General features: G+C 45.9%; 1 protein-coding gene across 1 annotated transcript in view; it reads right to left on the reverse strand.

Moving 5' to 3' along the window:
• Nucleotides 1-1297: 1297 nt before the first annotated feature.
• Nucleotides 1298-24000, reverse strand: part of TOP1 (DNA topoisomerase I) — a 65389-nt gene continuing 42686 nt past the window's right edge. The window contains exons 7-21 of the mRNA XM_051803013.1: nt 22383-22458; nt 21377-21474; nt 16820-16935; nt 13472-13593; nt 12676-12798; nt 11091-11278; nt 10310-10454; nt 9117-9260; nt 7909-8094; nt 6228-6296; nt 5536-5650; nt 4836-4963; nt 3700-3794; nt 2858-3007; nt 1298-2705 (exon numbers count right to left, since the gene is read on the reverse strand). Coding sequence (XP_051658973.1) covers nt 2603-2705; nt 2858-3007; nt 3700-3794; nt 4836-4963; nt 5536-5650; nt 6228-6296; nt 7909-8094; nt 9117-9260; nt 10310-10454; nt 11091-11278; nt 12676-12798; nt 13472-13593; nt 16820-16935; nt 21377-21474; nt 22383-22458 — 1858 coding nt within the window. The 3' untranslated portion in view covers nt 1298-2602. The remainder of the gene's footprint in view (nt 2706-2857; nt 3008-3699; nt 3795-4835; nt 4964-5535; nt 5651-6227; nt 6297-7908; nt 8095-9116; nt 9261-10309; nt 10455-11090; nt 11279-12675; nt 12799-13471; nt 13594-16819; nt 16936-21376; nt 21475-22382; nt 22459-24000) is intronic.

Below are 24000 nucleotides of genomic sequence, written 5' to 3' on the forward strand. Positions count from 1 at the left end.
GTGCTGGAATAAAAAACTGCATGCTGGGATGTGGCATGTCCGTGGCCATTTCCCTGTTTGCATAGTGAGTCAATGGGGTCTGGGAATTGTCCATGGAAAGTGTGGGGTGTGTGGTCCTCACCCTGCTGTGCCACAGGCAAAACCACAGATTAAACCCTGCTGGGGTCCCTGCCCCGGACAGAGGCAGCAGGGGATGAGTGCCTGTGCTCCCGGTGTCCACAGGGAGCCGGGCACATTTCCAAGGGCCGCTTTTGCACCAACACACTTTTCCTTGCTGACAGGGAGAGGCACAGCACACCCCAGCCTGGGACATCAGGCTGGCCTCACACCTCCAGGCCCGGCCAGGGCACTCTGCCATGCCCAGGGAGAAAGCGGATCTGCCAGCAGCGAGGCTGGGGTGGAAGATCCCTTCTGTGGGAGCACATCCCTGCCCATTCCATTCAACATTTCCCTGCTCAGCGGTGCACGGTATGGGAATTTAATTCGGCCAGGTCTGACTGAGGCTGTATAAATAGAAAGGATATTTTTACAGGCTGCATTGTTCCAGGCACGGGCAGGTCGGGAGCACAATGAGCCCCTTTCCCTCTCCGCTGGCATTTTCTCGGCTGCACCTTGGAAAGGCCCCAGAGAGTAAACGGCGCTGCTGCCAAACGCGAGTTTGTGCAGCCACAACAAAGCGCCTCAAAGATCGCAGCGGGCAGCAGGAAGCCCGGCTCGGGGCTGGCTGCCCAGAGGCTCCTCAGCTGGCTCAGCCACACTCGGGGCTTTGGGAGCCCACCCCCAGCACTGGGGTCACAGGGAGGTCCTTGTGGAGGAGCCAGGGATCTGCTCCAGGATCCTAAAGGACACCAGGCCTGGGCTGCTCTCAATGCCAAGGAGATGGAATCATCCCTCAGCCTCGCTGTCCATGTCCTTGCCCAGCCTCCTGCCCTTCCCAGCCACGTGCCTCACTGAGGATCTGGCTACAGGACCACACAACCGACCACAGAGCCCCTGTGACACCACACAGGCAGCAGTGAGAGCTACTTGAGAAACAAGGGCAGCTTTGGCAGCCGTGGAAAGCATCATCCCTTCCCAGAGCCACGGCCAGGTGATGCCTTTCAGATCCCTGGCATCATAAACCCACACTGCTCTCAACAAAACCCTGATGAAGACACAACTCCTGGGTCACTGCCAACCCACCTGGCCCTTGCCCTGGCCTCAGCATCCTCTGCTGCACCATCACCTCCTCCAGCACAGCAGCCACGGGGACCTCACAGCCCAGGGCCGGAGGTGAAAGAACACACAGACACCAACACTCAGTTAAGTTGTAGGAATTTATTTTAAATAACCTACAGTTGATTAAAAGGGAATTCATGATAAAAATAGAAGATACTTGTTGAGGAAAGGCTGCAGGAAATGGTCTTGCACACACACTAAGCTAACAATGCCTCTAAGACTAATGATTATAGCAAAAAAAGGTTTCACATTAAAATTCTGCCTTTTTAAATTTTTTAAAATTTTTTTACACAATTACAAAAGAAAAAAATAAAAGCCCTAAAATCTTGATTATTTTCCTTTTTGGACCAATGCTCATTTCCCTCGAAATTCATTGACCTGTGAAACTTCTTTTTACACAATAAAATCTTTCAAGTAAAAGAGGGGAGTGGGGCTTAGAAAAAAAGGGGGGAAAAAGGTAAAACAGTCTGACAAACCTAAAAAGTAGATAATTCTGGAAGTGTACAGAGCATGTTCAGAACAAAGGGTGATGGGAATGTCATTTGTTTCCAATTTCACTTGTCCTCAAATTCCACACACATCTCCCCATCACACGGCCCCCTCCCCCCACCCACTCCCCAAATCTACACGATCTTTAAGATCAAGAAAGAAAGAAAACTGTTTAAATATTTTAAAATAATTAAAAGAAATAAAAATTCACATTTAAAAAAAGGAACACTCAAGTCAGGAGGCCGATTTCCCATCACAATTTGCTCTGAACAAATGCGGTGGATATTTGTAATTCATGTTCCAATGCCACGACTGTTTCAAGTGACAAATTGAAAAAGATCTGGGTATTTCCATGACTATAGTGACAGCTGTAACAGGTGCGTTGGGTTCCTTAAATTTTGTTTATTTGTTAAAGTCTGAAATGGGGCGGGAGGGGGAGGGGAAGGGCAGGGGTTAAGGAGTCCATTTTCTATTAAAATATAGAAGTTATTGCAAAACCCTAACTGTAAAAACGCACCAATATAATTGGATTTTGTATACAGTAGCTAAAGATTCCCACGCTCTCAGTGTGATGGTGAATTTGCCTGGCGGAAGGTTGACAAATCCCCCATCCACTTGCCCTGCCTCAAGAGAAAAACCACACAAACCAGACAGCTAGAATTTGGATCTCTGAAACATTTTTAAATAAGTTGTCCATAGGACAACTGGCTCAGCTCCTTTAGGATATTTCCAGGTTATGCTTTCTGCAAGATGTTGGCTGTGTTATCTGATGCTCACTTGCCCCTTTCCTCCCCCTTCCCCAGCATCCAAGGACAAGTAAGGCTCACAGTTTATCAATCTCCCTAAAAACCAGGCTACTCCCTTTTCCCATAAAATTCAGCTCAATAAAAACAGGTTAAAACTCATAGTCTTCCTCTGCCATGTCGATAGCCCAGGCAAATTTCTCTCGTTGGGTTTTGTTATAAATCTTCTCTATAGGAATTCCCCACTTCTTACACCTGCAGGAGAGGAGATGCTGTCAGAGCTGGAGATGGAAGGGAAGGCCAGAGACACTGCCCTTGGCCACAGCCCTCCCCTGCCACGTGGGGGGACACGACAGAGGTGAAGGGGTGGAGGGGATCACCCCAGCACAGCCCAGGCAGGTGCTTACCAAGCAACAGAGATCCTGGGGTCCAGATAGTTGAGTTTGGAGGTGCCCAAAGCGATCTGCTTGTTCTCCTCCCTATCTGTAGCCTGAACCTCCAGCTTCATCAGTTGCTCCTCAATCCTCTGCACTGCTTTCTTCTTGCTCTCCACTGACCTGGGGTGGGAAAGAACAAATCATTGAATTCCTAATGCCCTGCCAGCCAGCACTGTGGGAACCCAAAGGGACTCTGCTCAATGCCACCAGCCACACAGGGCAGCTGTGTCAGCACAGATGGTGACATAAAACACTCAGCACATGCAATTAAGAACTGACATTTTCGAAGAGGTAGAGCAGGAATCTTAAGCAGCAGTTTTGTTTTAAAAGGTTGGAAGCAACAGCCTGAACTGTTCTGATGCTACACCCACTCCCAAAGCAGCCCATCTATCCCTCAGGAACAGTCACGCTGTGATCCTGCTTTCAGAGCTCCCATAACTCAGCACCCCTGGGGCTGCTCTGCAGAGCCCACACGGAGCCCGAGCACATCATCTGCTCCGTGGGCTTCCCACGGGGAGGTGCCTGTGCATTAACTGTGTAACTCCTGGCTCTCCAGCCAGGCAGCAGCACTGCACAGGGGTCACTGGGCAGCTCTGGGGTGGGTGAGCTCTGCTGAGGCTCAGTTCAGAGGGCTGGGCACGAGTGACCACGGTAGGACCCGCAGCGTCAGACTAGCCCTTGGGTGGTCATTTCTTCATGCACAGAAGAAAGAGGGGAAAAGATGGCCTTCCCAAATCACAGGCCAGGAAAATGGATGCAGGGAGAAGGACCCCTTCTGGGAGCATTGCAAAGCCCGGGAACACCAGCCTTACTTTTTAGATTTCTCATCCCTCCGGACCTTGGCATCAGCTTTGGCGCTTTTCAGTTCCCTCCTGGCATCAGCTAATTGCTCCTTCTTGGCATCAATCTAGGAGAGGCAAAACCAGACAGCAGCACTGTGAACAAGCTGCTGACAGCTGTGGCAGACACCCCTGGGCAGCATGACCAGGGAGTGAGTTTGTGACTGTGTTCAGAATGTACCAGGAGTCAGACCCAGCCCTGCAGAACAGCGAGGCCGTGGGCCCTTCACTGCTGCACAGCCCACTCACTGCCCAAGACAAGGTGGTGCTGGGAGTTTTCTAACACAGCTACAACCAAGCAGGCAAAGGAATTGGCTTGGTCTGGCCTGGCCAACAGCCCCTCCAGGCAGCTTGTCTGCCTTCACTGTATCCTGCCAGTACCTCTCATGGAAACACAGAAGGACAATCCCTGTTCCCTCAGCAGGAATCAGCCCCAAATCCTACACACTGAAAGGTGTTAAGGTTTCAGGCAGTTCTTCCCCAGTAAGTTTAGGATTCAGGAAGATTTAGCATTTTGCAGCCCCTGTTCAACCATTCCCCAAGCTCTGGGATCTAGGGGGGAGGCAGCCAGGTTAGGTGTTATGGAAGCAGGGGACACTGCAGTGCCAAACCAGAACTCCTTATTGTGAAGGTTATTCTAAAGCCAGACCAGGAACAGACCTAACCCCTTTGGACCTCATGGCCTTCACCAGAAACAATCTGCAAAGGAAGAGGTCAAGTCAGAGGGGCATAATGTACTATGTGCACACTGACAGCGGCCTGAGATTCACACAACAGGGGTGGATGCCCACAGCAGGTTCTTTAGTGGACACAGATCAGAGCTAGAGCTGCTGCTTTGGAGTTTCAATGGCAGCAGAACACACAGCTATGGGATGAAGGGCAGAAAAAGGGTCTGGTCTTGTTCTTTACAAATAAAAGACAACTCACACAGTCCCTTCCAGCTCACTGCTCCTCTCCAAGCAGGCCCATCTCTGATGCAGCACTACCCAAATCCTGATAGGGAAAAGCAGGCTCTGCTTCCATTTCACCCCAAGTGAAAGGAATCCTAACTCCCAAGACACAGGACTTGGAGCCCTGCCCCGAGCCCAGAGCTGGGCAGGGGGAGGTACCTTGCTCTGCAGGTTCATCATGGACTTCTCGAAGGTTTTGGGCGGAGCTCTCTGGTGGTTGCACAGGATGGCCACCGCTCTGTTGGCACGGTTATAGGAGAGGATCTTCGCTGGGATGTTGTCGTCCGCTGGCAAGGACAGCAAAGAGGTGAATGTGGGGGCTCTGCAGGGTGTGCAGCCCCAGCCCCTGCCCCACTGCCTGCAGAACCACCCGACCCTCCCCTGCCACGGGCCAGGCTCAACATCATGCTCCAATTACATCCCTGGAGCCTGACCACATCCATCCCAGGCCCAAACTCCTTCTGGCAGGTTCTTTATTCATCACCATTGACACCATCTGTCAGCTCAAGAGAGGGGAAGCACAGCCATGCTCAGAGCAGGGGACAGCAGGCCCATACTGCGCAGGACACCACTGGGCTTGACAATCTGCTTTGGTAAGGGACAGGCATAACCTAGCAGGAACACCCTGGTGTGCTCACAAGTCAGCTCTTCCCTGCCCCAGTGACGGGCTGCTCAGCTACCCCAAAAGACTATGTGGTAGCAGATTTTTGATCAGACCTCAGCTGGGTCCCAGCTGCACTGGGAGAAATGCAATGAGGAAGTGGTGAACAGATATATGACTTGTGGCCCAGGCAAGGAAGCCAGGTCTGTATTGCAGGGTAAGATCTGTTCCCCTCGCAGTTTCAGGGACAAGACTTACGGTTAGTGAGCTCCTTGAGCTGCTGCTGTAGCGTGATGGAGGCGTTGTAAGTACGGAATACCTTGGCTGTCAGTCCCTCCATAAGGTCTTGAAGGTGTTTATTTAAGATACTGGTCTAAAGAAGCAGAAAAGAGATGACAGTCAGCACCAGAATTGACCACAGCCTTTGTAAAATCTCTGGACCCACAGCTCACGACTGGAGGCTGCTGTGCTCAGACCTGACCACAACAGAATAGCCACAACATTTCTGAAACCACAGGAAAAGTGAACAAAGAACCAACAAGTATTAGATTGGTAACAAGTACCACAAGAGGCCAAAAAAGATTTCTTTGGTGTGGAAGCCTTGGTTTCCAGTAACTCTAAATGTGCCCAAACCACCACACTGCTCCCAGAGAGCCAAGTGTGCAGATGGGGATGGCATCTGAAAATCTGTCACCTCACACATTCATCATCTCTGAACCCTGAAAAACCTCCCCGGGTCAGAGCCAGGCTCGCCAGGACCAAGGCCCATTGCTTTGGGAACCTGTGGGCAATAGAGACACCAGAGTGAGACAGTCTCTCACTGCTTTTAGGCTGCTCTGGAAGAAAACTTCCACCGAACCCACTGCTGGAACAGAGCAGCTGTTACTGCCTGGGGCAGAGCGAGCCTGTTCATGGTGCTCCAGCCCCCTCCCCATGAACTGTGTGCTTACATTGAGGCGGTCAAAGAGGTCGTCCTCAGGCTGCTTGTTCTCCATGAACAGCTGAAGATTCTTAAACACCTGCAGGAAAAGAAAACCAGGAACTTCAGGCACACACAGCAGACAGTGCTGGGTAGCAGTAAGATGTATGGAAGCAATACTGCCAGGGAGCCAGTCAAACTGTTTTCAGGGCACAGTGATGATACTGGATGTTACTTCCCAGCAGGCAAACCCCACCTCTCAGTGCAATGGTTGTGTCACAGGTTCCTCCCCAGCACAGGAGTCCTGAGCATTCAATGCCCTTATCCTCCTCCTTTAGATCAAAACTGCAGGAGACCTGACTCTGCTCTGGTTGAGCTGCCTAACAGAGAGAGAGACCCCCAGAGAAAGAAAAGTTACTGCCCTTTCCTTACTCTCCATCTTTACTCCAGCCAAAGAGACCCCATGGCTATTTCCCATGGAGTCCAGCTATCAGAAACCAACCCCTCTCATTGCTGCATTGTCTCACAGTTTCATCCCAAACAAGTCTCACTGGGGTAGGGAGAATAATCAAAGCATCTTCAGTTATAAAACAGACCACAAATCCCTGCTCTGCATGCTCCAAATCCCCAGCTTCTCAACAACACACGTTCTTCTACAGACACCCAATATACAAAGATTTCTAGTTCCACAATAATCAATTCCCCATTGTAAGCACTGAGGAGACATCGAGAGATGCCAACACCAATAAATTTAAACAGAAAAAATTGTTTTTTCTTTAAACAAGGAAGTAAGAATTCCAGCACGTTAATTTCTAGAGGAGCCATAGTTTGATTTCTTTCAGTTGTTTTGCTCCTCAAGAGCCAAACACTTACTGCTGACTGTTGTTAAAATTACCACAGCATTACACATGGGGCACCTAATACATTGTGCTCACTGCAGAGCTGTGGGCTAGATGCAGAGCTGTTACACCCACAAAAATAAAAGTCTTTTTGGATAGTTATCTCCAGGTTCACACTGCTGGATGGGGATTTACTCTGGAATGAGGCCAAGCTCACAGCAAATATGAAACTGGTGGATGACAAAGAGATGAAAGAATGGACATGGTATAAGAAGTAAGTCCTGGCTGGCAGATATCCAGGTTCAGAGGCCAGAGGTACCAGTGCACCCACTCCATAGGCTCTGGAGCACCCAAGATCAAGACCTACCTCCCTGAGGGCTCAGCTCCAACATGAACCCAACCACTGAGACAGAGAAATGTGTATCATCGAGGCCCAAGGCAAACTGCTGCTCTAAGAGTGCTGGCACATGGTATTTCAGAACCTGTTATGCTGCTATTACATTATACATTATATATATATTATATATATTTTATATTATATGGGCCTACAACTCTACCATCTCCAGGTGACAAAACTAACTCTGCTGACCAGAATGGGACCCAAGAAACTCTTCTAACAGGGCTGGCACGGTCATGTTATGCCAACTCTTTACACTGAGACCAGAAGGAAGAGCAGTAAGACATTCAAACATCTTGGTTGCTGGGCTATGTCACCTTCCACAGCCCTGACAATAAAGAGGTGGAACACTAATGGACTTATTTTCTGGCTGGGTATCTGACCAGGGACAAAGCGACCTGTTACTGGCATCAAAACTGTGCTGGCCACACTTGTGTGCAGCTGAGGCTGTGGAGGTGCTTGTGGAGGTGCCTCACCCTCTTCTCCACAGGGACTTTGTTGTAGTATCGGATGGAGTCTTTTCCGAGGAAGTCGAACTCAACCACGTATTCCTGCCCATCCAGCTCAGGATGCAGCTTGATGTGTTCTACTCTCAAAGAGCAGCAGCCCACGGTGTCAGCTGTCTCTCCTTCTTCTTTTTCATTACCAGCTCTCAGGGCAAGCTACATTGATGTCAAGACAAAAGAGGTTAAAGAACTCAAACCATCCCCAGAACACAGATGCTGCAAACTTTCAGACTCTGGCCTAGAATCAGCAGTGTCCAGAGGAGAAGATCTCCTTTCTTAAAGAGTTCAAGCCAAGATGTTTTACCAACTTTTGCTCATTAAGGAATTCAAACTGTGAGACAGTTCTGACTAATGGAAATTCATTTCAGAACGTATGGTATTTTTTAAAAATCAAATTGACTTCCATGTGAACTCTGCTTGAGACAAGTCATACAGTTCAGTTCTTCATCTTCTGTGAGCCTACGTATTCACTGCACACTAAATATACTTCAAATAGCATAAAGGTTATGTAAATTATCAAGGCTACACTTGGCTGTGTAAAAACATGTATTTTAACAGGACTGGCTAAAGCCATTTCTAATTTTTGGAAAAAAAAATCTTCAGTGTTCGTATGAAACCACAATTATTCACATCAGAGCTCCCCGGTTTACATCAAACCATTTTGAACAAAACCTGTTAATTTAGTTGGTCAAGACACCATATGCTACCAGGGAACAGCTCTCTGGGAACTGGTTGTATGTTGCTTTAAATGCATCAACACAACTGCAGTTTTCTTTACTCTGTGGTGAAAAACTCAGCATAATTACAAACCCTCACAACTGCAACCTCCTACTAAAGAGGTGACAAACCAGCAGAAATTCCCAGCAGGAAAACTGAAACAGCTGGAGACAAAAGGCCCACACAAACTTCCCAGTAATCCAACTGGGCGATTCTGGAACCGGGCCGTGAATTTGGCCTGAACTAAACAATGCTGCCTGAAATAGCCCCGTCCAGCACAATGGGTTATTGCTCTGGATTCCAGGTACTGGGAAGGAAAAGGAGACAGGAGCCTGCCCTCCAGGAAGTCTCAGGATACCTTAGTAACTGGGCTCAATCCTGCCTTGGAGACAAGCACACAGCATCCCCAAGCAGCCTGGGCAGGAGAGGAAAGGCCGGGCTGTGCTGGGGAACAGCCTCACCTTGTCGATGAAGTACAGTGCCACCGCCCGCTGCCGCACTTTCATCTCTTTGGACTTCCAGTCTTCTCGGTACTGATTTCGGATTTTATCTACACACTTCTTCAACCTCCGGGCTGTCTCGTACTTCTGCCAGTCCTTCTCACCCTGCAGGGAGCGTTGGAGCAGAGTCAGCTCGGGAGAGCAGGCAAAGCACCAGTCCCAGTCTGCACCTCCAGGCTCTGCAAGCCCGTGTGTGCAAACGGTCTCACTGCACAGAGCAGGGAGCTGGTGCTGCTGAGCAGCTCAGCTTCACACTGGGCTGCCACACAGCTGTAGGTCATTCAGACTGCCAGGATATTAAATGCTTCCACGGAAGCAACTGCAGACACACAAAAGATATGTCTTCCCTGCCTCTCAACATATAAATGGTTTCCTCTGCTTTATTCAGATGACACTTATGTTCTTTCAGCTGTGTAATTAAACACCCATAGAAGGTAAAAGCAACATCAACAGTTCAGCATCGTTATTATATATTCAAGCCATGGCAAAAAGAGGGCAGGAATTCACAAGGAACAGAGATTCTTCCCCCTCCTCCCCCCACCCTCTACTTGTAGGACAAACTCCTTGTTTCCAATTCAGGAAAAAATCTCTTGAAAAAGACTTGATGAGAAGAGCTGAAATCCTTGCTTTTATGGACTTGTTATTTGTTATGGGCTGGTTATTTGCTCTCACAGCAGGTTTTGTTTTCCTTCAGTCAGGAGCTCCTTACCAGCCTTCTCAGCCAGGAGCCTGGCCAGGTTTTTAATTTTACAACCAACCAATTAACAACCCATGGTTATAACTTCACTACATGAACAGGCAGGGGAAGTTAAGGCCAAAAGTAGGTAAAATATCCACCAGAGCAAGTCTGTTCTTGAATAAATTTCTTCCTTTTAGGTTTACACTGGTTAAAGCATTCCTTCTAGGAATGACACAATGATGCTTTGCAAGAGACATTTTCCAGATTTCACCTGCTCTGTTGGGCAGTAACTGTATTTCTCTTTGTGAGAAGGAACAGAAGCACAGAAGCTTCCCTTATGTATTTCCATCACTGTAGGATGACACAGCAAGGCAGCTTTACCTCCTATGTCTCTCCTAACCCAGAGCCACATTTGCTTCTTGGAGACATGACCGAGAAGATTGTTTTGGCTTTTTATTTTTAACTAGATCTTTACCTTAATTCTTGAGCTAGGGTTCAACATGATGTATTTGATAGAGCCTTGGATGTTCTCAGTCCATGACACCAGCCAGGTAACCTTGTTATCATGCCGGACCTCCTTCCATTTGTGTCCTGGTGGAGGGGCAGGGATCTTGGAATCCCTACACAGAATTAGAAAACAGAAAATAAAAACTTTTTAAAGCAACTCCCACCAGCACCAAAACAGAAAAAGAATAGCATCACACAAAGAAAGTGCAGGGAAAGAAACCGAGGCAACGTAAGTACATATTTCCACCACCAGGAAACCAAGTGAATCAAAATGAACAATCAAAGATCAGGAATGTAACTGCTACCAACATGTACCTGCTGAAGAATTATACTAGAGGTGGGACCCACTTTGCTAGGACCAGCTTTGATTTGTGCACACATCGTGTGGACACTTATCAGGACTAGAGACTGAAGAGAAGCCCACCAAACCTTAGCCTCCAACATCAAGGAAGACAAAGTAGGACAACCTATCTAGAAGAAAATTAATTTCTGGAAATACTAGCAGGAAAGACAGCTTAAGCAGATGTAGGCTGTGGGCGTGAGGAAGAAAATATGTTGACAAAGTTCTACGTGAAACCCATGATTGCCTTGCTCAGTCTTTGCTTGTATCACTCCGTTTCTTATCCATATAAGAAGAAATAAGCAGCATCCCTATTTCTGCCTGCTTGAGTATCAGCCTACATAGGGTTTTAAACATAAGCTCTCCTATCTAGGAAGCAAAGCTGAGGTGTGAAGCCCCCAGTGCCCACTTGCTGCAGTTGATGATGATGTCCTCTGGCATGATGCGTCTCTTCAACATGCCCATCTTGGGGTGGTTCCCACGACCTCGGAAGAGACCTGGGGGTTCGATCTTGAAGTTGGCAATCCTCTCCTTGTGGTTGTCCATCACACAGTAACCATATTCCTTCAGTAGCCGCTCGTTCTCCTCTTTGATTTTCTGGAAAAAGCCAAAAGCAAAGGTAAGGCACACACAGCACCACACGCACTTTTAAATGCCAGAACTTAAAGGATTTCTACAGTTGCACTGCAGTAATGGTGGAGCCCCGACCCAAAACCAGATCCCCATCATGGCAAGTGTACCAGACTGGCCACAGAGCAGCAGATTGGCCAGAAAAGCATTAATAAAATGCAAGCAATACAAACAAATGAAAAACAGAAAGAACATGTGAAAACTCACTGAAAACTCGTATTTAAGGGAAACAGATGAGTGCTGGTGAAGGCAACTAGAATTCTGCCACAACAGAGGCATGCACCTCTACCCACATAGCACAGCTACAGGGGCAGCCCCAGCACAGTACTGTTGCTTTATATTCTATATTGAGCATTTGGCATCCACCAGACTTCACATCTTGCTGTTTATGTATAAAAACTGTGTGTATAAAAGACTTCTGTGTTTGAACTGTGCATCGGAAAGCAGGCAAAGGAATGTCTCCAGGCTGCTGCATGTCAAGCCTGTGTCAGCAAATGGTCTCATAAGCAGAACACAGTCTCCTAAGAAAGAATGTGCTGAGATTTCACTGCATACTTCTGTGCCTGAACTCTAATTATACAGAAGGAAAAATAAAAACATTACAGCTCAAAATAAAACATCTGACCCATAGACAGCACTGCTGCGCCAGCTAAGAAACCAACAGAAAAAGCCACTTCTGCTTCATTGTAAGAGGGTTAACCCACATTTCTCAAATGGAAAAAGCAGTAAGACATGGGTTCTCTATTCTGGTGGGACCCCTCCAACCCCAAAGGCCATAATTCCAAGCTACCAGGGCTCTCATTCAAAGGAAAATTACTAGAGTGTCACAAAAGATAATAATTCTCTCCCTACAAGCCACTGTAGCCATGCTGGATAACAAAGTTCATTTGTTATTAAAAAAACCCCAGCATTAACTGATGTTTAAGATTTCTTCTCTCATTTTATTCCCTACTGGCATTACTGCATTTCTTCCACCATCCTTATCTATCCTTAACTGAGTATCCACTGCTCATTATTGTCCAGGGACCAATGAACCCACGGAGGCAGCAGCTCTGCTTCTCATTATTTACTTAAGCAGTTACTTAACTTTACTTAAGCAGTTACTTACTTAACTTTATTTACCTAAGCAGGATCAGCCCTATCAGTATATCATTTCAAATCAGGATGAGGATTCAGCTGTAAACACAGTGCTCTGCTCCACCTGAGGTGCACAGCACAGACTCCTACAGTCAACACAAAAGCAATAATCTGAAAGCAAGTGAGAACACTGAGGTATGAAAGCAAGGCAGGCAGAGGAATGATTACACCAAGATGTTTACAAGCCAGCTAAGGATCACGAAGTCTCCTAGAATTCCCTCTGGTACCTGTTTCTCCTCCTTGGACATCTGTTTCCTAGCTTCTGTCTGAGCTTTGAAATACTGGCTCATGTGGGTGAAATCACACTTGCTGAGGCTGGTGATAGTGCTCTTCTCTTCAGAGGTCATTTCCTTGCAGAAAGAAAGCAGTGCTGTAAGTTTTCATACACAGTGAGTTCTGCACAGCTCACCCTGCCCCAGGCAGCTCAAACAGGACCAGCAGACAGGTTCTCACAGTAACCCCTAGAGAACCCCCAAATTCTTGCACAGGCTCACTCCAGCTGAGGTCAAAGAGGAAAGGGCAAGAAGCAGAGCCTATGGAGTCTCTGGAAGTGCTGGGCAATGCTGGACCATTTTCCAAATCTCTCTTACATCCAGCAGGCTGGGACTGCTGAGGGAGAAAAATCCAGAAACCCAGCCAGGAAAATGGCATCAAACTGATCCACAGGTTTGCTCTTATGGCAGATGACTGAGCTGAAGTCTTGAGTTTTAGGTCTTTGGAAGGTGTTTCCTTCTAATATTAAGCTGGCTCTTCCACAAGGCACATAGCAGCCAGATCAGCTACCCCCCATCATGCTACAACAGACATATTTGGTTGGGAGAAGTTGACTTTGTTGGTTTAGGAAGGTATTTATGATAGGTGAAACTACAGGATAAACAGGAAACTTCACAGCTAAGATCTGAAGCAGCTTTTAGTTGCCTCAAGACAACTTTTGTGTGCATGGAACAGCAGCCCCTTTTCACAGCCCAGTGCTGAGGAGACACTGGCCATGCCCACAGCCACTGCAGCCAGGAACATGCATACCTTCCTCCAGTCCTTGAAAAAGTTTTTCCTGAAGATCTCCTTTGTAGTGTACTCATGATCAAGCATTTTTGCAAAGAATGTGGCAACTTCTTCTGCTTTGGTACTCAGCTTCATGACTTTACCTACAAAGAAAGGTTTTCTTTTTAAAGAAAATGGTAAACAGGAATCAAAGCCAGAAAGAGGCCACAGTAACTAACTTAAAGGATTATATTTTTACCACGGAGAAGTTTTTCTTAAAAATGTTACATAATACAGCAAATTGAATGGATGAAGGAAACAGAAGAGCACAACTGCTTGACTTTCATCACAAACATTTTGAAAAAAGTTTCCTCTGGAATCTAAACATTAAAAAAAGCAACAGCAGTCTGATGTGAGACAGGTCTGAGGTGCAGGGCAGGAAAGGGAAAAGGCCTTGCTGCAGGAAACCCTCCACTGAGCCACCCCCATGCTGGGTACACTCCTGGGGAGACACTGCTGTTTGAAGTCAAACAGGCAAGGGGATTTTATTAAATCTCCTGTTCCAGCACTCAGACATATGGGAAATACAGTCCCTGTATTCCTTTTCAACCCACGGAGAGTCTCTGCCTTGGAACACCCCTTCCAGCCTTCAGCTATTTCTAGGCAGGAAGAGCCCTTCCTATGGATACACTACAAACAGGTTGGAAAGCAATGCCAAATATTGAACTCTCCTCCATGGCAGGGAAATGTCTCAGGATGCTGCTAATTGTTCCCTCAGCTGTGGGAATGCACTCCTGCACCTCCACATCAGGCTCAAAGAGCCAGTCATTTTTAAGAAAGGCTGAGCTGTCGGGGAATGGAGGGGTCACATTCCAGCTCCTCTGCACGACTGCAGCACAAAATGAAACTGCTGCAAGGGAAGAGCAAAACACAGGGGAAAAGAGGCTGCTGCAACATCCAGGCTGTGGCTCCGACACCCAACGTTCCCACTGAGCATCTTTTTGTCCAGATTTCATTCCTGATGAAACATGGGGTGCCAGGGATCCCTGTGAAGGGTTTTGCATGCAGCTCACATCTCCAGCTAGTTGCAAGAAATATTCAAAGTTCCAATGGGCTGGCAGGCAGTCAATACCTGGGGATTTTTTAACAACTGTTTTACTGCATAAAAGTGAGCACAAGAAAATGTTCAGTCTGTGCTCCTGGAAAAAAACCACCACGCTTTTGATTTACTACATATTTTCAAGAGTTGCATCATCTCCAAAATTAAAGCATGGGAGTCAGCTAGAAAGCCTTAAGATCTATAAACCCTCGTAAAACAGGACTTAGCAAAAGGTCCTCCCAATGATCTGAGAATATTCCACAATTAAATTAAACCAACAGTAACTCTGCCAATTTTTAAGCTGTAACCTAAAATACCGCATTTGTTTGCTTATAACAGGAAATGGGGGAAGGGACAGACAGCAAGGGAAGCTGTTTTTCCAGGCTGAAATTTTAGCTTGAAAGAGGCTATCGAGTTAGTAACATGTTATGGGGCTAAAATGAATGGTATTTTTCCCAAATAGCTGAAGGCTCAGTCACCTTTATCTAATCACTTCAGAATATATTTCACTGGACTCAATTGCCTCCTTTTTACAAAGGTTTGAAAAGACTCTCAGTAACACAGCTGGACATTTGAAGGAAAAAGGGATTTATTCCAGAGGCATGAATATTTAAAAAACTGCAAACCAGAGAGCAATCAGGGGTCATAAGGAGCAGGAGAGACCAAATGGCCATGACTGAAATGCAACTGCCACCACCTACACTCTTGTCTTGCCTCATCTACAGAAAAATATGCAAGTTTGAGCCACCTCTGGGCTACGAGCTTGTTAACTCACAGTACCAAAAAAAGATGGCTTTAGCATTTCAAGCTCCTTCCCCTTATCACAGGCACTAACAACAGCCCCAGCAGTCCTTATGAGAGACAAAACCAGGCAGTGTCTCCCAGGCCAGGGACAGATTCCTCCAGTGTGAGCCCACAGCCACAGCCTCATTACTGGGCTCTACAAATCATCCTGGGATCATCCTGAAATTAGACAATGCCTTGTGAGCACAGACAGCAGCTCTCAGCAGCTGCTCTGCAAATCTAACTTCTGATTTCTCGCCTAGTTTCTCAAGGAAGACTTATGTGATGTCTTTATTTGCCAGACATCCCCTGCCCACCCCACGACCGTTGAGCTTATTGATGAATTTCTGCGATGACAAGAGGCAGAGGTTCCAAAAATCCCTGCAGAGGTTCCATGAAATAGATGGCTGGAGAGACGAGGAGCTTATTGCTGCCTGCACCAAGGGAGAGCTACAGTGCAATCTGCCCCTCCCCTTCTCTAGACAGCAGGAGAGATCATGCATTTTTCAACAGAGCAGAACAATTTCCATCTTCTTGTTAAGTTCTTATCAAACCCCAAGAAAGAAGTGTGCAGACTTCCTTGATCGCTGTGCTACTTGCTTGGAGCTGGTCTTTAATAGGCTGCAGTATGTTTATCTCCCTACAATGATGTCACCTATTCCTCTGTATTTAAAAACACTGTGTCACCTCACATGAAAACAGCACGTTGCTCCTGGAAGAGTTCCATGTGCAGATGTCCCCTTCACCAAAAATTACATTTTCATCCATTTAAATACCTCCCACTTAATTCAATCCTGGGTTGATTTGATCCTTCATTTAACATGATCACAGGACTAAAAGGAAACACACGGGTCATCAAGTCCAGGCTCCAGCAGGCATCACATCATATAATCCCTTCCACATGAGCCTCTAACAACCAGTCAGCCCAGGATATTAGAATCCCACATCAATTAGTTCTACCACACGCAGTGGTCAGGGAGTGGGACCATGACTTACACCAGAGGGCTGTGTCCTTGAGGCCAGGGTCATCCCATTCACTCCTACAAGATCCTAATCATCTGTATCAAAATTCAGTTGTCTTCTATTCTGCTCATGTCACCAAACGATCATGAATTTCATCACAGATGATGGAAGTTGCAATTCTTAAGGTTAAAGAAAACAGAGCAAGCCTAAAGGTGAGCAGTGATGAGGCAGCTACAATTACATACTCCACTGGTCAGACACTGCTGCTCTGAGGCATCAGACACTCACTCTGGAGAGTACCCTGAGAGATTCACCACCACAAGGGAGTGAGAACAAGTTCATCCCTGTGTCACCTCGGTGAGCAGAATTCAGCAGGCTCACTTTACTTCCACAGACTGTTCCTGTACTTTGCTGCTGAGGAGCTGCTTTTAAGCAAACCACTAAAACAAAACCACCTCCTCAGCACTCCAGTCCCCGGAAGAATGCCACGATACCCTGAGATGTTTATTTCTCTTCCTAGCAAGTGGAAACACAGATTAACTCACCATCATAATAAAACTTGACATTTTCAGGCAGAGGTTCATATGGTGGAGCAAATACAGGACCTTTGTGCTCTAGGAACTTCCATTTAATGCCTTCAGGGTAGCGCTCTTCTTCCCACCTTCAAGAGAGAAATATGAACCAATACAATTTTAAGCTCCTAATCTTCATTTTATTACTGTGTGGGTATGAGAGTATGCTAAAGAAAATCAGCAGGCAATCAGTGCTTTGCCAGGTACAGGCAAGAACAAATACTCAATGCAATGTCACTATTTAATTCCTTTTTTTTTCCCTCCCGTTTTTTTTCAAAAAGCACAATCATGTCCATGAACAGAACACCTTGGGTCACAGGTTATCTGATGACACCATATTCCTCACCTCCCACTTGCTCCTCTTCTTGCAAAATCACAGAGCTGAAAATGCTTAGATCTTAAGAAAATGAAGAATTTGGCCCTGTAAAGCAGCTGGGATCGTGCCAAATTAAAGTCAGCTGTGATCTAACATCAGGTCCAGGATGCCTGCTCAGCAAAGTCAAACAATTGTGGTATATTGTGCAGCTGCTTTCAGATGTGGACAATATGCCATTAAGGGCAGAGATAAAGAAACAGATGTTCATTTATGACCTAAATGAGAACAAAGCTGCTTGGACAAGAAAGACTAAAACCTGCTCTGATATTTTAAAATCACTCCAATTCTCTGGGTAAGAAAAGCACACTTGAAGAAGAACAGAGCAGCACAGAAAACTGCACATTTGCCTTAAAGGATCCCTGTAAAAACACTTTGCAAATGATACTTTTGGTATCATAACACAGCAAGGTGGGCACCACCAATCCCACATTCCAGCTGGACAGGGTCAGCAATTCACCTGCAGAGAAAAGGGTCCCACCAGTATTGTCTGGCTCCCAGTTCCCTGTGCCTGAGCCACTGCCTCCACACTCCTCCCCTCCCTGCTCCTTCCACGATTACCTCAACGTTACTGCCACATGCTGCTGGCATAGGATTCCCTGCTGGGAAAGGCTATTTCACCTTAGTGATCAATCAACTGGAAGACCATTAACCTGTCACAGCTTTCAGTCTCTGAATTGCCCAGACAACTTTGTTGAGCAGCCATGACAATAATAATAATAAAAAAAAAGAGTTTAAAGCTTCCATCTAATGTCAGCCCTATGGAGCAGCAGCCCCATTTCAGGTGCCACAGCAGAAGAGGAAGGATGTGCATGTACCACGTGTCTCTCAGGAGCTGTGATGCACAAATACAGATTGCTTCATCCCTACTGAGATAAAAGTCACTGCACAGAAGATAAACACTGCACGGGGACAAGAGTTTCTGCCAGAAGACACTCAAAATGCTTCTCTGGTGTTTGTACATCAGTAATTTAGGAACAGCATTGTGTGGCACACAGCAGTTGGTTACAGTTAGAAAGGTACCATCTTTGACCACAGCACTGGACATGATGTTTTCTGACGAGAAGCACAGAAACATCTTTAACAGCAAAGTGCCCCATCCCAGCTCTCAGCACTGAATTGCATGTCAGACTTCACTCCCCGGCTGGAAAGAAGGCCTGAGTAAACTATGTTGATATAAGAAACCGATATTGACCCAGATTCCAAATATTTACATTCCTAATGATTGTTGTGTTTGGGGTTTTTATGTTATTATTTTTATTAATGAGAAGCTACAAATCCAAATGTTTTGTCAAACAAAGACTTAGGTTCTCCCACTCAGCAGCTCCTTTCAGCAAAATAAATCTAAAGCATCCACCTCTCTTCCCAGTCAGCATAAGTTTATTCTCTCTGACAATGAGTAATTTTATTCCAGTAAGAACAGAGTAAGGGGACCATTCACAGTAGTTACTACTTCTCAGGTCAGGTTTGTCATTCTTGCTTTTTAAAATTTATTCCTCTGGTAGTTACTTGATGAGAAATTCTGTACCTCTATCCCTTCCTGTTCTTTTATGAAGGACATGTGTAAATGGAGTACTAGACAGGCAGCAGTTTAAACAGACAGTTGAAGCACACTGTGCCTTTTGGGAAGTCTACAAATGGGGTGGCTTCTAAGCCCCAAACTCCCAAAAAGTGTGCCACAAAAAGACCACAAACCATTGCCATTCCCAAGGTCACCTCCCTAAACCTCATATATAAGCATTAAGACAAAAGGTAAAAGTGAGCCTCTGGAGTTCAGCCAATTTTTCATCCTCATTTAGTATCAAACAGAAAAAGTGTAACAGCACCACTGCCCTTGTCAGCTTCTGGTTCTAAAGCAACATTCCACAAATGATTTTGTGGGAGCAAGAAGAATGCTGCTTATTAAGAAAGCTGCCTTACTGCTGAATTCAGCAACAACTGTGCTCATCACTCATAGAGGTTCCCTGATTCAATCCCATATTCCCATATCAAACCTGCCTAAAAATGCCAGGGTGGCTCAGGAAGGTAGAGCTGGGGAAGATTTTTCAAGTGGAATGAAAAGAGAGAAGATTCATAGGAAAGGACAGAATATACCTCAGGGATATGTTATTTCAAGGAAATGTACTTGCTGTAGCACAAGGGGGGAGAAGTGCTCCCGAGGGGCACTCCTGGATCTCACACTCCTCACTCCTGGATCTCACACTCCTCACTCCTGGATCTCACACTCCTCACTCCTGGATCTCACACTCCTCACTCCTGGATGGGGCGTGAGAAGGAGCTGAAGGAGCTGCACACGGTGAGGAACGAGGGCAAGGCCTTGGGCATCAAGGATGCACAGAAGGGGGGAGGAGAGTGCTCCAGGCAGCAAGCACTTGAGGAAGCAGCCAAAAAAAGGTATCAGGCATTCAGAAAATTGACTCAGATGGAACATAAAATGCCCTTAAGAGACACAAGTGAAGTGCAGATGAAACCCTGTCCAGAGAAGACACGCTATACAAAGCTGCAGATGGATGACAGGAGCATCAGCAGAAGGATGCAGCTTCCTAGTGCCAAATTTTGCAAAACATGCTTTCCAAGGCAGTTTTCCTCAGCAGAAAGCACAAACTGCAGAGCTTAACACAGCTCCCAGGCAGGTGAGGGGGGAACAGCACAGCTCTCAGTAAAGGTTTGCTGCTCAAGGATACAGAGCTGGGATAACAGAATATTAAGTTAGACAGAACCAGCAAGGGCAGCTGAGACAAAGCCAAAAAGACAACAGATCATTAAGGCTTAAAGAGACCTTCTGTAGCTTCCCACTGCTTCACGTTCCTGTCGTTTGTTAATGTTAAAGCACATTAAAAATATGCTGTCAAAGGGACCAAGAAAAAAATGGGATTGCTCAGGAAAAAAACAAACAAACAGGGAACTTCTGGGAGGGCTTGAACCCCAAATTTCTAACAGAGCATACAAATATGAAAAAGATGCAAGGACTGATGTTCTGAGGAAGCTGTGACAATAAAAGAGAAATATGCAAAACTAGACACCACAGAAGATTCTTTTCTTTTTAAAGATGAAGCGATAAGAGTGACAAGAAAGGGGTAAAAGACTGAACCTGAAAGGATTGAAGAAAATTGTAAAGACATTTCCCAGCACCATAGATCTGTTAAAAACAGCCCAATGATCTGAGAAAAGAAAATGCTCAAGGAAACATCATCCCCAAAAGGTCATAAAAATACAATACAGGAGTGCAGAAAACACACATGCTTTTGGGAACTACATATGCATTCAACTGAGGGAAGTACTAAAGCTGAAACTTCAAAACACACAAGTAATAGCTCCTCAAATCCAGCTATAACAGCTTAAATGACTATGGAGAGCTAAAAAAATCCAGCAGGTTTCTTACACAGAGCACTACTGATGCAGCACAGGTCTGTCTTCCCAATGAACCACAAAGTTTAGATTTATTTTACATAGTTTCTAAAAAATAAATTTAAAAGTGGGCGAAAGCACAACTTCAGTGATGTTACTTTAGGATACTGGGCAAGACAGGGAGTGTTTTCCACTGAAAACTTATTTTCAGGATTCATTTGCCAAACAGCCTGAGCTTAACTGGTCACTTGACTGACTTTCATTTGTGTGCCAGCAGCAGGAGCAGTTTTGAGGGGCACAGTTGACACCAGGCTAGAACAAAAAGGTGGACACCCACTCATGCTGTACCCTTTATAAAACACAGACAAATTCTACCAGAATACTAGTTAATATATTTGCACCTATTAATATATTCCTGCTGACATCCCCAAGCCTACAAACTTTCATACTGCCCTGAAGAGTGTCAGCACGGAGCAGGTTCTGGGCACAAGAATATTGGTATCTGATCATTATAGGCAACCTCTACATGACACAGACAGGGAAAAAAACCCATGAACAACCCCACAGAAAACTGACTTCCTCTTTTAGGGATATCAAAAAAGGTATTTCACTTCTACTTCAGAGGATGAACATAGTGAATGAGATATTTATTTAGAGCTTACCAGAACGTAAGCCAATTATTCAGAACAAATCCCCATGAATCAACAGAAGAGAAAGCCAGATGTGCTTACTCAGCCAGCATGGGAGGTACAGGGAGGTGCAGGGAGGTGCAGGTGCAGGGGGAGCCTACAGCACTGACATATAGTTACCATTTCCATTTCTGCTCCTCTTCTTTTTTCGGCTTCTTTCTCTTGTCCGCATCAGGGACTTTCTTATCTTTGCTTTTAATTTTCTTTGCTTTGCTGTCCTGCAAAACACATAAGAATCTGTTAGTACGAGCTACTGTCTTTCCCCACTCCCTGAAAAGATGTGTTAAAACTAAAAGACTGTCTCTTGGGCTACATAAGTACTGAATTCCTGTGGCTCCACTGCATAAATGTGCTCTTAGATCACCCCATTAAGTCAGTGTGCTGATGTCCCACTTCAGCTTTAAGCCAAATTCTTTTACTTTACACTTGGGACATGCTAAGTGCACACAGCCAGTTTTTCTTTCCCACCTGATAAGGGGCAAGTCTGGGCCATGGTAACAGGATTGCTTAGTTACAGAACCTCCCTCCCTGGCCTGCACTGGTGTGTCTGGTCTGGCAAATGCCAGGCACACTGTGAGGTGGCTTCTGGGATTATACTGGTGTCTGCTCAGTGTAGAGACACCTCCTTTGAGGGGAAGGGAAGGTACCAGGAGTGCCTGTACCATGTGCCTCCAAGGGTGTCTTTGCTAGACGTGGAGTGCAGTTTTTAGTCTCAAATCATTGCTAACCTGTCTTTTGCAAGTCCCTCTCCAAAGAAATTTCTTTATGCATCCTTCTAATCTCTGTTTCATCTCCTCTGCCTCTGAACTGTGCCACATCACCAGTGCAATCACCACGTTGTTAGTGAGGTTCCTCTGTCCTCTGACAGCTGCTTAACAGAAGGACTGTGAATTGCCTGGAACAGGCTGGAAGTTCATATCCAGGAGGCATCTTCTCCAGCTCTTGTTTTAAGAGTAGGAAAGAAAGTTTCCCTGACTTTTTGTACATTTTGTACATTATGGTTCATCTGCCCCATAGGTGGGGATCTACCACATGCAGCTGTCCCAAATGAAATTCCCCCTGCTCTGTATAATTCTACACCAAATAGCCTTGCTTTTCTTGATCATAAACTCATCTTTCATATTACCTCTTCTTCCTCTTGTTTCCTTTTCTTTGCTTTCTTGATGTCTTCTGTTTTGATTTTCTTGGGTTTGTAGTCAGCACTAAGAACAAAAAGACTTGCTGATAAAAGCAATCCATTTCCCAGTACAAATAATAAAGAGAAGTCATACATATACAAAGTTTGTGTGCACAAGTTCTCAGTATTTCTGGCATGCATAATTTCTAAAGAAAATCATTTCATGTCCCACTCTCTCAGAAGACTCAATAATCCCCATCCAGTACAACAGCCTACAAAACCTAAATCCATAAGCTGTTACTGTCAATACCTCTCCATAAATTTCAGATGCTGAAGCAAACACTGTCCTTGATAAAGAATCAACTCAAAAGCATTATCAGCCACCCAGTGATTACATGGGATGGGATAAATGGGTAAAACCTTAGTGGCATGATCTATCCCAATTCTTTTTCCAGTCATCAGTGTGGGATCTACCCACAAGGCTCACCTTTTGCATCCCCCACTAGTTCAAACACTAGCAAAACTGACTACTGGCAAATTACATCATCACAGAAACACAACCTAATTTCCAATTACATTGGAAAAGACTTCTGAGATCACTGAGTCCAACCCATGACCAAACACCACCTTGTCAACCAGGCTTGGCTGTTGCTTGGGAGAAGAGCCTGACCCCTACCTGGCTCCACCCTCCTGTCAGAGAGCTGTAGAGGGGGACAAGGTCACCCTGGAGCCTCCTCTTCTCCAGGCTAAACAACCCCAGCTCCCTCAGCCATTCCTCACAGGACTCGTGCTCCAGGTCCAGCTTCCTTACCAGCTGCAACAGGAAGTTCTCTTCCTCACACTCCAGGAACCTCCTAGACTGGCTCCTCTCTGCTGTCTTGTGTTTCCAGCAGATACCCAGCAGCTTAAAGTCTTCCACAAGAACAAAGGCTGATGAAACATCAGCCAGCTGCTTATGGAATAGTCCATCCACCTCTTCATCCTCGTTGGGAGGTCTATAACAGACTCCCCCCAGGATATCTGCCTTACAAGCCTTCCCCCTGGTTCTCACCCATAGGCACTCGACCATATTGTCACTGTCCATGAGCTCTATACACTGAAATCTCTCCCTAATGCACAGAGCCACCCCAAAGCTTAATCTTTCCATTGCAGACATGAGATGGGAGGACACACAAAACTAAACAGAAGGCATCAAATGATTACACATAAGAAAAGATGTCCCACCCATCTCTCTTGGAAACTGAGACACACCACATAGGGACAGAATGCCACCATGGTTAAACCCTTCCCACCCTTTAATCCCTCACTGCTAATAAAGTCAAACTATCTGAAGAGCTGGCTGGACACAGTGACAGATCACAGCAAGATGTAAATGGGCCTGTATTTCACTGGGTAGGTTCCTGTATCAGGTAAACATCATGTGTGCTTTTCTTTTGATTTAGAGACAACAATTCTCACTATAACCCATGACACATTCAGACTCCAGGCAAACCATGCCAAGAAGTGCAGGCAAAGCTCCCCCCACCTCCAAACAGGCTGACAGTGCATTTTCTGCCTCTTGTGCAGTTATTTCCTTGCCCAACAGAAACCACTGCAGCCACTTAGCTACACTAACACCTCACTTGCC

Source organism: Manacus candei, unplaced genomic scaffold (genome assembly GCF_025592945.1).
Source record: "Manacus candei isolate 608988 ecotype Guabito, Panama unplaced genomic scaffold, ASM2559294v1 h1tg000057l, whole genome shotgun sequence".
Classification (NCBI taxonomy): Eukaryota; Metazoa; Chordata; class Aves; order Passeriformes; family Pipridae; genus Manacus; species Manacus candei.